General features: G+C 49.7%; 1 protein-coding gene across 1 annotated transcript in view; it reads right to left on the bottom strand.

The window, feature by feature from the left end:
* The window catches only part of HEG1 (heart development protein with EGF like domains 1), an 88,549-nt gene that overhangs the window by 66,855 nt on the left and 7,270 nt on the right, over positions 1 to 14,424 (bottom strand). The window contains exon 3 of the mRNA XM_090041733.1: positions 12,496 to 12,865. Coding sequence (XP_089897859.1) covers positions 12,496 to 12,865 — 370 coding nt within the window. The remainder of the gene's footprint in view (positions 1 to 12,495; positions 12,866 to 14,424) is intronic.

The raw sequence follows: 14,424 nt of genomic DNA, 5'->3' as shown, positions 1-14,424 counted from the left end.
TGTGCCCGTGATTTCTATTTGGGCTGTTGCATGTGCTGTAGGAAGTGACATGTTCTTCATTAAACGCCTTCAAGTGATGGAGAACCCTTTTCATCTCCAGGTTATTTCAGTGGTTTCAAACACGTGCCTTATTTCTCATCTGAATGTGTCCGAAGCTATCAGTCTCTGGATCTCATTATATCTTTTTCTACTAGTTTAAACAGCCACCTGCTATCAGAAATGATAAGTATGCTTGGACTGTGATCCCATCACATCTTGGATAAGCTAGCTAGATTGAGTTTCTTAAGTCTCTTAATGATTCAGGCCTTGAATCGTTCTGTTAGCTCTTTTCTGAACTCTCTCCAATACACCGTTTTGGAAATCCCACCTTGGTTCTGCAAAACCTTACTATACCTAGGACAGCAGCCTGCAAGCCGCTGTGTCTACATAGCAGCCACTCTGCGTACATGCTGAGCCATGGCAAATCACAACCCAGCATCAATTTGGGTTCATCGCTTCCTGCCCTATGCGCAGAAAGCAAAATGCAAAATCAGGCTGGAAGAGCTTCTGTTCAGCGGGAAGATGCTACACGCCGTTTTTTCCCCAAACACAAAATCTCCACAAATGGATGTGAACCACTGGTTTGACTTCAATAAAAAGCCCCAAACTGGAATCCTAGCGGAGCCAAAATGGAAGAGATGAATTGTGTTATGAAAGCAAAGAGCCTGCCCATGCTTTGCCCAGCTCATCCTCCTATTTTTGTGATTTGGTCATCCTAGTGCCTTATTTTGCCATCTGCATAAGGTCTTGCAAACCAAACAGATTGGGCAAGGTTACTCCTTGAACCGGAGGCCTCCAAAGGACACTTAGACACTACAGGACCATACTTAACTACCAGCCAGACTTGGTAATTACGTAGGTGGCACTTTTCTCTAGCACTGAACCAAGGAACTATGCTGCCTTATGGAAGAGACTTCTACTCAGGTCAACGGCCACTACTGCACATGTTACCAGGATATTTGTTTAAAGGGAAAGGGTTTCCAACCCGGCGTCCTGGCATACTTCCAAACTGAAGAGCTACTTTCTGCCTGTGAGTTTGAAACGGTTTTTGTACTGAGTCACCTGCTACCCTGCTCTCTTTAACTGCGGCCGTACGGACGGCTGCATTTTAGCTGGCACTGGGCTGACACGAGGTGCTCTAGGATACAAGTTCATTGGCCAGGCATTGGGGCTGGTGGAAAACGAAGGCTCTCAGAAGGGGACGACAGCAAGCAGTCAAGCAGTATGCTATTCATGCGGCCTATCGAATAAATGAGTCATGCTATGGAGCCGCTGACCCTCCCAAAGCTGAGATATTTACCTTCCCAGCAAAGGAAAACAGGATTTGGGAAGGGAATGGAGACCTGGCAAAGTGGTAGAAAAGCAGCATAAAGGGAAATTAATCTGGGGACTTGAGAAGGACCCTGCTCCCTCTGTTCACCTGGAAAAGGATGCTGATCTAACCCAGATCAAGTAGCCATGCTACTGCCAAGAATAGCCAAGGGGATGGGGTGGGAAACCCATTTCCAAGAGGCTGAGCTGGTCCTCTCTTCCAATACCCCACAAGAGAAGAAATGCTACCTAATAATCACAGCTAGCAGAATGGGCTAACGCTAAGCAATCAGGTGCGAAAGCATACACTTGGCACACTTCCTTCAGAAGAACTGAAGGGTGGTTTATACTTGCCACTGCATTTTTATAAATCCTGGAGGAAGCCTGAAAACCAGGTGCCTCCTCCAGACTCTGCAAAAAATCTTTCCACGGATACAAATTCTTCAGTGACCTAAGTTAGAGGAGAAACACGTGCAGAAGTGTTTCTTCCCGAGCGTCATGCCCAACGCAGCAGTCGGAGCTCAGCTCAGCACCTGCAGCCTGTGGGATAAAACCTAGAGGGACGCAGCATGGCGGAATGGGACCATGGAGCCCACTAAGCATCAGACAAGAGAGAGGGTGAGAGGACGGGGTGCGTTTCACACCCACCCCATACAGGTGTGACTCACCAACCCAAAAGCAATGCAGTGGCCAGTCCAGCCCAGCATCCGCTTAAAACCTGCTCGAGACACAGCCCCGCACAAGTGCTTGCAGGGCACGGGCAGGAACAAGCTCCCACGACTGCCCTGCATTTCTCTTGGAATCGAGCGACAAATGGGGCTAGGCTTTAATCCAGCACATGGCCTGACCTTATCCACTGTGGTTTCTGCAGTCCTATGAGCCATGGTCACATTATTAATCCTCCAGGCTGAATTCTCAGGATCTTTTCTGTAAAATATTGAATATTCTGGCAGATTGTGCATTTTGGAAAGTATCTAAATACAAATCAACAGGCAGGACATTGCATGCATTCCAGTTCTTTTGTTCCGGCCCAGAATTTCTCGAGGTCTTTTCTTTATTTTTGATCCCTTCCTGTGTCCATATTTTGATTTTGGTATGGGCCCCAGAAATGACCATCTTTGCGCTTTTTCTGAGCTCCGATCAGGTTACCGCTTTGAGAATGTATTTCAAAGAGCCTTTATTTGCGGTCTTGTCTGCAGTCTAACTCCACATCCTTATCCTGCATTTGATAAGCAAGCTGATAATATCCCAGAGAGAATTAAAATTTAGTGGTTAGCCCTGTAACTGAATCCAAAATAAAAACAATGATGAATGTTCAAATGCCTAAAGCTATTGAGGGATATTTTTTTACAAGGTCTTTTAAAGATGTCTTTGTAAATCACAGCTACTGAAATCCTTCTCCTTGTCCTTCTAAACACAGATGCAATTATTCCCAGCTCCAAAACAGGGACAAAAGATAAAACACAAGGGTGGTATTATGCCTCATGATAATCAAGGTCACCGATTCTGATTTCTGGGGAAAGTAGATAATGTGCAGTTTCGCTGTTCTTGGGTATACCTTTTGTGAATGATTTGACATCACAGTTGGTCAAAACGGGTTCATTGTGCAATCCTGTTTCCCTCCTTTCACTATTATTTCTTACTGTTTGCAAATCCAGGTTGCTCTGCATGGCAAGCTTGTCAGATAATACAGGCTAAGCAGAGTCGACCCGAGTTCGTCCTTGGAAGGAAAAACTTTCTATAAGGGAAGTGAAGTACTGGAAAGGCTACCTGGGGATCTCCTTCAACGGAAAGCTTTAAAAAACTGATTAGGCAAACATATGCAGCATGGTCTAAGACTAGCCAACCTCTTGACCTTCCTTCCATCCCTATGGGTCTACAATTGCATGGAGCCCTCCAAAAAAATTGTCACGTCTTCCAGAAAGCAGTGCTTTGAGTGTTGCTGGTCAGTGATAATGAGCAGTGCGGGGGCAGAGTAGCGCAGCGCTGTGCTACTAGAGAACATACCTTTTGGATAACAGTCAAGTCCTTAACGCTCCCAAAGCCAGACCTTCAGTCTGACTCATCACAACTCAACCGCGGTTCAGTGCAAAGATGACATTTTTACACCGGTCAGCAGCGCTTACAAGAGTTTCCAGGAGAGGAAGGGTGTTAACGACAGCATCCTAACAAACTGTGATATGAGTAATTGGACTCCGTAGATCCAAATTCCTTATGTCGTTTCAGCTGAATAAGTTCCTCTTAACATTCACTTCTAAAAACTCTTCTGGCATGCTGCAAATCCAGCATGACATCTACTCTCCATCCCAGAGATGGCTGCATAGGTCAAGTCAAGTATAAAGTTATTTTGGGGTCATGCAAAATTAAATATATTGCATGAGCCTGACTGAGATGTTTAGTCCATCTCAAACGTGGGCATTGCTAGGTAGAGCCAGGCCTAGGCAACAGGCTGGTATCGGCCATCGGAAGCAAGGCAGCGTACAAACTTCATAATCTGCTAGATGAATGCTACATGATTACAGCAGATAAAGCAGTCCTCGGTACAGCTAATTAATTGTTTCCATCACTGAAGACATAATCGAGGCTGCAGGAGTGCAGTTGCTAAAAATTAAACAAAATATGTCAAGACAGATGCTAGAGGGAGAATATCTTTATAACCATCCAAGCAGGCAAAAACACAAGGTAAAATAAGTCACTCCAGTGGTTTACAGCTCCCATACCTCCTACCCCTCTGCAAAAGGCTCAGTACAAAAATCTCACTCCAAATGATGAGTTTATGTAATCCAAAGCAATTTATTGTAGCACTTAATCTCCAACTGAGATCAGATCTCTTGGAGCGAGCACGGCCCATACTCAGCATTAGAGACGGTTTCTGTTCCAGAGAGCCAGCTAAATAAGCAAGACAGACAGAGGATGCTGCAGTCACTAATCTATTTAACTGAAGTCATGCAGGACCGAGACAATGCTGCATAATAACTTTGCTCATGTGAGCTTTGGGATACCTTTTTCAACTGAAACTGCAGGAAGGGTTTTGGAAGACAGCAAAAAAATAAATAAATAACCAGGAGGCAGAATTTGGCTAGGACGTCACAATATGAAAAATGTCATAGGATCTTTGCAGACACATGGGGATTGTCTTTTGCTCCCTTCCAAAGCTGTTATGAGAAAAGTGCATTAACATTTGTGAGACTCTTCCTCAGTCTGATGAAGGGTGTTTGTACCCAAACGCTTGCAAAGAAGAATCTTTCCAACTATTTGAGTTGATCTAATAAAAGATATGGGTTTTACCCAAAGACATTTGTCTGCTTAATATCTGCAAGGTGTTACAGCAAAGGTCTTACTGGACATCTCAGCCAGACTGCCAAGTTATTTTTATACCTGGCTGGATACTCCTTGCATGAGGTTGCCCAACTATCCTGGCAAAGTGAATAATTATGAGAGAAGAATTTGACCCAATATCCTAGGAATTTGCATGGAAAACCCTAGAACTCGTTTTTACTCTGCTTAGGGACACACTCATTTTTTTTCTTCTCTTTCCTCCCCAGTGCTCTGGGATCTCACGGGCACTTTACAGCAGATGAAGTTTGAAAGCAACATTACAGTAATTCAGGCAACAGCTTTGTTAACAGCTTGGAGAGGCTGAAGTTTATAGAACTTCCTTTACTCAGGGGACCTGCATTTTTCTAAGATTATATTATTACTTGGGCTGGCTGCACAGCAACACAACATCATTTCCCTTTTGGGTGGAAAAGTTCTCTCCTTGTCCTCCGACTCTCATGATTTCAGCCCGAAAGGATGAACATAAACCTTCTGCATAAGCAAAAAAAAATAAGGAAGCAAGTCCTCTTGCTGCAGCAGCAGGACACCAAGGTACAGCACAGCAGCGTTAAAAAATATATATCCACCTGTACACAAATGACTTATAGGTGCAGGAGGAGAGGGAATTATTGGGCATGACAATAATTTTCCACAAACTCTTCCAAGCTTTACTCAGAAGATGCTCATGCTCCCTCTTTTTTCTGGCATCTATGAACGTGATGGCAAATGAGTTTACCAGCATTCACCGGAGCAGGAAGCTATAAAGTGTATGTTACAAAATGCCTGTGGAAAGTGCATGTAGCAGTTGTGATCAGGAGTATTCCCTCTGGAAACCGGATCCGAGCTGGTTAGGGCAGCCAACAGGGAAAGAGAAAAACATCCCATCTGACCTCTGAGTCCAATCAGACAGAAACAGCATCCTTCCAGGTTGAAGCCACGCTTGCAGACTGAGAATTTTTTGCAGGGCGTTATGGGGCGAATATTTTTAACAAAGAAGGGATCTTTTCTCGGAGGATCCCAAGTAGCTGGGTAAACTGCCTTTAATACTCCTTTGGACCCCCCAAGACAGCCCGATCGCAGTCTTAATAAATGCCTCAATCTGGCCCTTGGGCATTTCACAGATGTCCGCCCTGCATGTGTGTTATAAGAGAGTCGCTTAATGAAGTGGAGTAAATGAATTAACCAGGTGTGAATCTGCACGTAAAGGTGCCTTATCTAAAAGGGGCATAGAGCAGGGGGGGAAAAAAGCCTTAAAGGTTTCCAGATGCTACCAACCTCACTGAGAAACTCATCTCAGCACAAGAAAAACAAACCCCGCTAAATGGGCTAAATTTGCTGTCTGCTCAAATTAGAGCACAGAAATGCAGGGCAGGTAGGATCCAAAAGATGCCTCTTTCCCATCTCTCAGCAATGTTTGCAGACCCACACAACCTGTCTTTTTTTATTTCACTTCATTTTTTAAATCAGTGCATGAAATGACTTTGATAGGAAACTTGCCATTGTGGCTGATCAGCCCTTTGGCAGGGCTCTCGCTTGGATGTCTGACTCGGCGGAGAACAAGAAAAATGCACTTGATCCTTACAAGGAAACCAGCAGAAAGACTAGGGATAGGATTTCTACATCACGGAAGCATTTCTGCTGCATTTGTTATTTGTTTGCCTGAGACTTTTTAATTAAAGCTTTTCTCACTGCATGGCAGACACCTTTCCTTGGGTAAATCCGATTTCTTTTATTACCGGGGCGGGCAATTATTTCGGGCGGAGGGCCGCTTGCTGAGGTTCGACAAGCCATTGAGGGTGGCATGACAGGCAGCCAGGAGCACATAAATATTAATTTTCTAAATTTTTTAGAGGCCCTGCAGGCCGGATAGAATGGCCTGGTGGGCCACATCCGGCCCCCGGGCCACATTTTGCCCACCCCGGTATTAGACCGACTCAATTAGTTGGATAGATATCTAATAAAAAAGATCGGATTTACCCAAAGAACCTCGACTGTCCATGTCCTTAGACCAACACAGCCACAACCTCCACCCTTTTCCACCATATTTCCTTTGTGTTTTCATTGCCTTGTGCAAGTGCCTCGGCTCTGAGTATTTCATAAATAAAATGACTGCTGGCAAATTAAGTGCGGTTAAAGTCTCCGGCCTTCCTCGGAGTATGAGTAACGATCGCATCTTAATTTCAAATGGCGCTGAACACGCGTTTCAGGCCTGCCTTCCCAGCATGGCTTTGAACTTTAATTATAGATTCATAGATTTTAAGGCCAGAAGGGAGGTTTATGATCGGCTCTCGTGCACCGCGCAGGCTAAACAATCTGTGCTTGTTTGCAGTCAAATCTGCAAATTAACCTCTGGCTTCAAAGGGAAGAGCGAAACCCTCATGTGCAAATGGCTAGGGGCTGTGATTATATAAAACAAACAAATAAAAGATGGTTCATTAGTTAGCGAAGGAGCTCAAGGACCAGACTGATGGGCTACTCTTGTCTTTCAGTGGTCTCAAGAACCCTCTTCCCAAGAACGACTCAAAGCATCGCGGCTCTGAACAAGAGCTCTGACATGTGAGACGCCCGCAGCGAGTCCCAACCACCTAACGTCACAGCGTTCAGGCCAAAACCACAACCACACGCAAGTCATTTCACGCAGAGCCATTTTTTCCGCTGCGTGTTGGGAAAACCTGGTCTTTGCCTTTCAGTGTCAAGAGTAGATCTGCACTCGTTTCGTGTCATTCGAACCCCAAAGCCCGGCAGAAACCGGCTCCTGCAACTCCTTGCCCATGTGGCGGAGATCAGACACAACCGCAGCACGGAACGAGCCATCATGAATAAAACCAACCTTGCATTTCACTAAGGAAAATGTGATCCTACAATTCAAGTCCAGTGGAAGCTGAGGTGCTTTCCCTGGACTTGGCATGTTTCTAACCCGGTGCAGTACAGTCTAATTGAAGTTTACACTGTGCCATTCCTGCAACGGTCCCACCATGCCTGGCAGGTCCCCCCCGGGGAAGTGGGTGGTTAAGACATGAGCACCTCAGACTCAGGAGATTTGAGATCTAGTCTAGGCTCTGCCACAGATTTCCTGGTTTGACCTTTGATAAGTCACTTAATCTCTCTGGGTCTCGCTCCCTGACCCTTTAAATGAGGAGAATAAATTTGCTACCTCCCCAGGTGTTAAGAAGACAAATCCAGGAGCGTTTATAAAGTGTCCATTAGGAGCCAGTACTAATGCCTAAATATGACGTCAATAGGGCAGTAACAGCAAGAGGTAAAGTAAAAAAGTGACTGAGACCTTCAGCAGAGGAGAAGAGATGGGTGTCCCAGGTTTAAAATAGGTGTCCAAGGAGTCAGGGGAAGGAAACAAACTTCCAGATAACCCATAGGACAGGCTAAATGCTATACACACACCTTGGTTTCATCAGTATTATTAATTTGCACCCAAGTACAAATTACTGCACTGTACTGTACCATCAGTATTATTAATGTGTACCTAATTTGCACCTAAGGAACAGCCCCCAAGGAAACTCATTCACTGCCCCTTATAAAAGCCGGATTACTGTTGCACAGGCAGGTTCTCACCAAATCCAGCTTCGATTAACGCGTTGCAAGAATAAACCTTTCCCCTTGTTTTTTCCAGTCGCAAGAAAAGAAAAAAAAAGAAAAGCAATCTCCACAGCAAATGCAATTACCCTTCTTAAACTAAGCAGCGATTACTGCTTAGTTGGGATGATCTTAGGAAGTGCGCTGAACTCCTAAGCTTGTACGCAGAGGCGACAGCGCTAGCGCTCTGCGTCCGGGGTACAAAACTTGTGGCAGCTTCGGTAATGCTGGTTCTGTTCAAATATTTCCTCCCACTTCACACAGCGGCCCTTGCAGTAACACGGCACGCGACGGACCCACCCCGTAGCAAGCGTTAGAAGTCCTGTGTACACAAGTCTTTCGTTCTGGTACCCAGACACGGGGCCTTGAAGCTCTGTTCCCTGCACCTGCGCAATGAGTAGCTATTTAGACCAGAGCAGGATGCACAACGGCAGCATTTTGCACCTGGGGTTTACACCGGAGCAAGTGGCTCCCGAAAGTGAAAGTGATAAGGAATCAGGCTCACGGACCCCAGGAATCATGAGATTCTCAATAACGATAAATGGGAGGGAGGCAGGAAGCTGTCTCCCCTTCTAACCCTGCTTCCTGCCCCAAAACTCACCTTCTTCCTGCTCCTAAACTCAGCCCTTCACCGCAGAGTGCTTCAGAAAGTGGGGGGGATTACAGAATGATACAAATGTCATGCTGGAAAGGACCTCAAGAGTTTATCTCAGTCCATCCCCTGCACAGAAGTAGGATCAAGAATACTTAACCATCCATGACAGGTGTTTGTCTAACGCGTTCTTAAAAACCTTCAGTGCAGGAGATGCCACAAGCTCCCTGGGTAGCTCATTCCAGCGTTTCACTACTCCTACAGTTAACAATGCTTTCCCTAATACCCAGCCTAAATTTTGGCTGCTGTAAATTAAGCTGATTTCTTCATAGCCCATTTCACACAGTTATTTCTTGGGTTCAGAACAAGCAGCGGCAAAGACATCCAAGGCAGCAAACAGCCTGGAAAAGAAGGAGGGGGAAAAGGCCAGCTGATGAAAGAGGAGGCAGTTCCAAGGCTCCCGTCACCTTGTCATCCAAATGCCTTAAATGCCAAGGCAATGGGGACAACAGGGAAGAAAAGCAGGTGAGGCCAGCCGATTTGCAGAGCTGTGGGCCCAGCCTAGGCAGAAACCTGCACAGTCCCCAGGTGCGACCACTTGTCATCACTGTATTATAATCCCGTGGAAAGGCCACAAAAATAGGGATCCAAGACCCACAGCACAAACCCAAAGTGAGAGGCAGTCCCTGTGCCAAAGAGCTTACAAAATCCATGAGACGGGCAGTACAAGAAGGGCAGTGTTTAGCCCTGCCTTACCGGTGGGAACTGGAAGGAATCAAGTGAGTTGACCGAGAGCAAACAGGACGTTTGAGGCAGAGCTGGGCACTGAACCCCAATCTCTCCAATCCAAATGTAACTGCTTCACTACCTCCTTAGTACAGTGTGCTGCCAAAATAACACAAATGCTTAAAAGAAGGAAAAGAAAAAGAAAAAGGCAGCCTAGACGGTTTTAGCAGCCCTACAAATCCAACCACTGGTCCACCCTTTCACCTGGCTCCCAGCTCTACTTTTCCTGAACCCATCCCTGCCTGGATTCAGCGTCTATCAGACACAACAGATGAACCACCTTGTTTCTGCAGCGCTCTATTTAAGCCACTACACAATCACACACTGTCCTGGTGCAAAATGGCCCATTACCAAGAACAGAGGCCAAGTCGGAGGTCAGGAGGACAAAGTAGTGCTGGAAAGCCGGGATCACACCTGCCCACATTCAGCCTCATAGAAACCACCCCATTCATGGCTCCCTTTGACGAGCATCCGTGTTTAAGACTGAAAAGCCTTGCTGCCCCCTCTGAACTCCTACTCGCTGCTGATACCATCAACTTTCAAACGCTGCTGAGAAAGAAGTCTAACCTCAGAGCCATGTCACTTGCTGCAAGATTTAATCTGCATTTCCACATAGACACAGTGCGGGGAGTTTACAAGAAATGCAAGAACACAACAGGTCTCCGGTCTTTCAAAGCTCATCAGGAAGGTGGGCCAGACTAAAGATAGAAGTGTCTGCATCTCAAACCTGAAATGACTCAGGAAAGAGATCACACCAGACAACTTATATAATGTAGAATAATCATCTGGATTGACAAGCACATGATCTTAGCCACCATCTCGTGCACTTGGAATTGTTAGGACATTATGTAATTTATTATGTTATGAGATATTACCAGCTTCCCAGCAGCTACCAGGCTATTTATCACCTCTCAGTCTTCCTCGCAGCGATGTCCCCAGTTCCTCCTGGGTTCGGATTCATATAATTCACGAGTAACTAGCAACCCTGTAGCACGGATACTATGGAGAACAGCAGCCTGGACAATTCCTGGGCTAAAAAAGCAGATGCTCCCATTAAACACATTTTATTTGAGGGCTTCTGGGCAGCTCTTTTTAGTTTTCAAACTTTAATGAATGAAATGCATTCCTACCCCAGCAGGATTACATAAAAATGATGCAGGGCACGTAGCTGAGATGAAACGATACATTTTTCCAACCACCTAGAAACAGAGGTGATCCTCGTCACATCACATACAAGCACCTTGCAATCTATCATGGGTTTTATCCTCACAGCATCCCTGTCATCTCGGAAAGCTTTATCATCCCCTTTCTATAGCAGGGAACAGATGCTCTGACTAGACCGATTTGCTCACGGCTACAAGGTGGCTGAGCTGAGACCAGAACTCAGGTCTCCTGAATCTGAATCAAAGCCCCCCATCCACTAGGCTAGTCTTTTCCCTTCTTATGCCATCTTAATGGCTTACGAGAGTCATCGCTTTTTCCAGTTCTAGTCACTTCACCCAGATGTATATTTCTGTTTTATATGCATATGTTCCATTAAAAAAGGACACGTAGGGCACACTAACACGGGAAAAAATGTTGTTTAAAAACTAGTTTTAATCGCACTTCCTGAAATTCTCTAAATAGCACAATGCGATCGTCAGACATTCTCCCCCCAGCAGATATTATCGGGTGAAATGGCATCGCTTCTTTTAAACAGGTGGCCAGCAATCATAGCGGTCCCTTTCTAGCCTTAGAAACTAGGCAGCTGTATTTACGACGGGCTAGATTCCTTTATACTCGATAGGAAGCCAGGGCCAGATTTCAAACATAAAGGAATGAATCCCGCGCAGAACTAGGCGTTCATGTCGGAAAAATAAGTGATGCTGCACGGGATCTAAAAATTATCTCCACTTTCCTCTCTGAAAAAATATCACCCATGGTGAGTGCCCATACAATAGCCACGGGAGGTGCTGAGAGAGAGCACCAGTCTAGACAGTAAGCGGATACTGTGCAAGTGCCCTGTGACTAATAAGATGATTTTACTACCTACTGTGACTAGTCCCCCGGTCAGCACAAATGCCGCGGCAGCGCAGGGCAGAAGAAATGGGTGTTCTTACCGTGACTATACTGACCCTATGTTTAGTTGCTATATGCCGGCGGCCAGCACGAAGCAGGGGCCAGGGCAAATCCAAACGGACACCGTATCTGGGCAGTATGCCCGCAGAAAAATCCTTATCGTACCTGTCAATTCCCTGCCTTAAAAGTTTTGCGTTATGCCTGGTAAAACCTGCACCTGGGAAGGCAGCAACAGCCCCCGCCAGCCAGGCACTGATAAGAGACTCTGTATTGGACCAGCTTTCTGGGCTGAAGTTTTGCTAGCTTCACCGTTTTCATTTTCACTCCGGTTTTAAAACCTGGAAGCCCTCCTAAAAAGTAGGCGCGCGATGTTTTTTTAAAAACAAAAAAAACCCGATTGCGAGGGATTTTTCTTTTTTCTCCCCCTCCGCGTCTCTGCACAACCCTTCACCCGCTCGGTCCCGCTACGAACCGAGCATGAAAGCGATCTGCGAGGTCTTCCCCCCCGGCCCCGCGGGCGCACCTTGCTTTGCTCCCTCCGCGGGCTTGGCGGAGTTGGCGCACGCGGAAAAGCCCCCGAGCCGATCCGCACATCCACGCTTTAACCCCCCCGGGGGACAGGCTGTAAACCCAACTTCTCTGCGGGCGCGGGGCTGCCCGGGGAGGGGGCTGCGCTCCGGGCAGAGTCCCGGCACGGGACAATGCGGAGGGAAGGAGGGAGGGAGCGGCGGGGCAGCGCTTTGCTGCCCGTGCTTGCCCCTTCCCGAGAGGGGACCCCGAGCATCCTCCCGCCGACTCACCGCGCTCCGGCCGCGGGGCCGCCGCCTCCAGCAGCGGCGGCGGCAGGAGGAGCAGCAGCAGGAGCAGCAGCCCGGGCATGGTGCTGGCGGCGCTCAGCGGGCTGCCATGGCCCCGGGCAGGGGCGCCTCCCGGCCGGGCAGTCCGGCGGCCGCAGGCTCCTCCTCGCCTGACATCAGCGCCGCGGGTCTGCCGGGGCGGGAACGACCGGCCCGCGGCGCCTCCCTCCCCCGCCGGCCCGGGGCTTCCCCGCCGCCGCCGCCCCTCACAGCCGCGCGGCCCGGCCCGGCCCGGCCGCCCGCCCGGGGGCCTGCACGCGGCCGGCTCGTGAGGCGGCGCTGCGACTTCGGGGGGCGCTGGAGCCGCCCCGGCCTTCAGAGGGGGGGGACCCGGCTTGTCCTCCCCTAAAGCCGCCCCTGCCTTGGGATGGGGGAGGCGGGGCAGGTTTGCCCTCCCCTAAAGCCGCCCCTGCCTTGAGGTAGTGGGGGGCAGGTTTGCCCTCCCCTAAAGCTGCCCCTGCCTTGGGATGGGGGAAGGGGGGCAGGTTTGCCCTCCCCTAAAGCCGCCCCTGCCTTGAGGTAGTGGGGGGCAGGTTTGCCCTCCCCTAAAGCTGCCCCTGCCTTGGGATGGGGGGAGGGGGGCAGGTTTGCCCTCCCCTAAAGCCACCACAGCCTTGGGATGGGGGAGGGGGGGCAGGTTTGCCCTCCCCTAAAGCCGCCCCTGCCTTGAGGTAGTGGGGGGCAGGTTTGCCCTCCCCTAAAGCCACCACAGCCTTGGGATGGTGGAGGGGGGGCAGGTTTGCCCTCCCCTAAAGCCACCCCTGCCTTGGGATGGGGGGGGGGCAGGTTTGCCCTCCCCTAAAGCCGCCCCTGCCTTGAGGTAGTGGGGGGCAGGTTTGCCCTCCCCTAAAGCCACCACAGCCTTGGGATGGTGGAGGGGGGGCAGGTTTGCCCTCCCCTAAAGCCACCCCTGCCTTGGGATGGGGGGGGGGCAGGTTTGCCCTCCCCTAAAGCCGCCCCTGCCTTGAGGTAGTGGGGGGCAGGTTTGCCCTCCCCTAAAGCTGCCCCTGCCTTGGGATGGGGGAAGGGGGGCAGGTTTGCCCTCCCCTAAAGCCGCCCCTGCCTTGAGGTAGTGGGGGGCAGGTTTGCCCTCCCCTAAAGCTGCCCCTGCCTTGGGATGGGGGGAGGGGGGCAGGTTTGCCCTCCCCTAAAGCCACCACAGCCTTGGGATGGGGGAGGGGGGGCAGGTTTGCCCTCCCCTAAAGCCGCCCCTGCCTTGAGGTAGTGGGGGGCAGGTTTGCCCTCCCCTAAAGCCACCACAGCCTTGGGATGGTGGAGGGGGGGCAGGTTTGCCCTCCCCTAAAGCCACCCCTGCCTTGGGATGGGGGGGGGGGCAGGTTTGCCCTCCCCTAAAGCCGCCCCTGCCTTGAGGTAGTGGGGGGCAGGTTTGCCCTCCCCTAAAGCTGCCCCTGCCTTGGGATGGGGGGAGGGGGGCAGGTTTGCCCTCCCCTAAAGCCACCACAGCCTTGGGATGGGGGAGGGGGGGCAGGTTTGCCCTCCCCTAAAGCCGCCCCTGCCTTGAGGTAGTGGGGGGCAGGTTTGCCCTCCCCTAAAGCCACCACAGCCTTGGGATGGTGGAGGGGGGGCAGGTTTGCCCTCCCCTAAAGCCACCCCTGCCTTGGGATGGGGGGGGGGCAGGTTTGCAGGTTTGCCCTCCCCTAAAGCCGCCCCTGCCTTGAGGTAGTGGGGGGCAGGTTTGCCCTCCCCTAAAGCCACCACAGCCTTGGGATGGTGGAGGGGGGGCAGGTTTGCCCTCCCCTAAAGCCACCCCTGCCTTGGGATGGGGGGGGGGCAGGTTTGCCCTCCCCTAAAGCCGCCCCTGCCTTGAGGTAGTGGGGGGCAGGTTTGCCCTCCCCTAAAGCCACCACAGCC

This window comes from Crocodylus siamensis, chromosome 4, assembly GCF_052110815.1.
Source record: "Crocodylus siamensis isolate JL-2025a chromosome 4, ASM5211081v1, whole genome shotgun sequence".
NCBI lineage: Eukaryota > Metazoa > Chordata > Crocodylia > Crocodylidae > Crocodylus > Crocodylus siamensis.
Note: the sequence above shows the minus strand (reverse complement) of the source record. Positions and strands in the feature narration are given on the sequence as shown.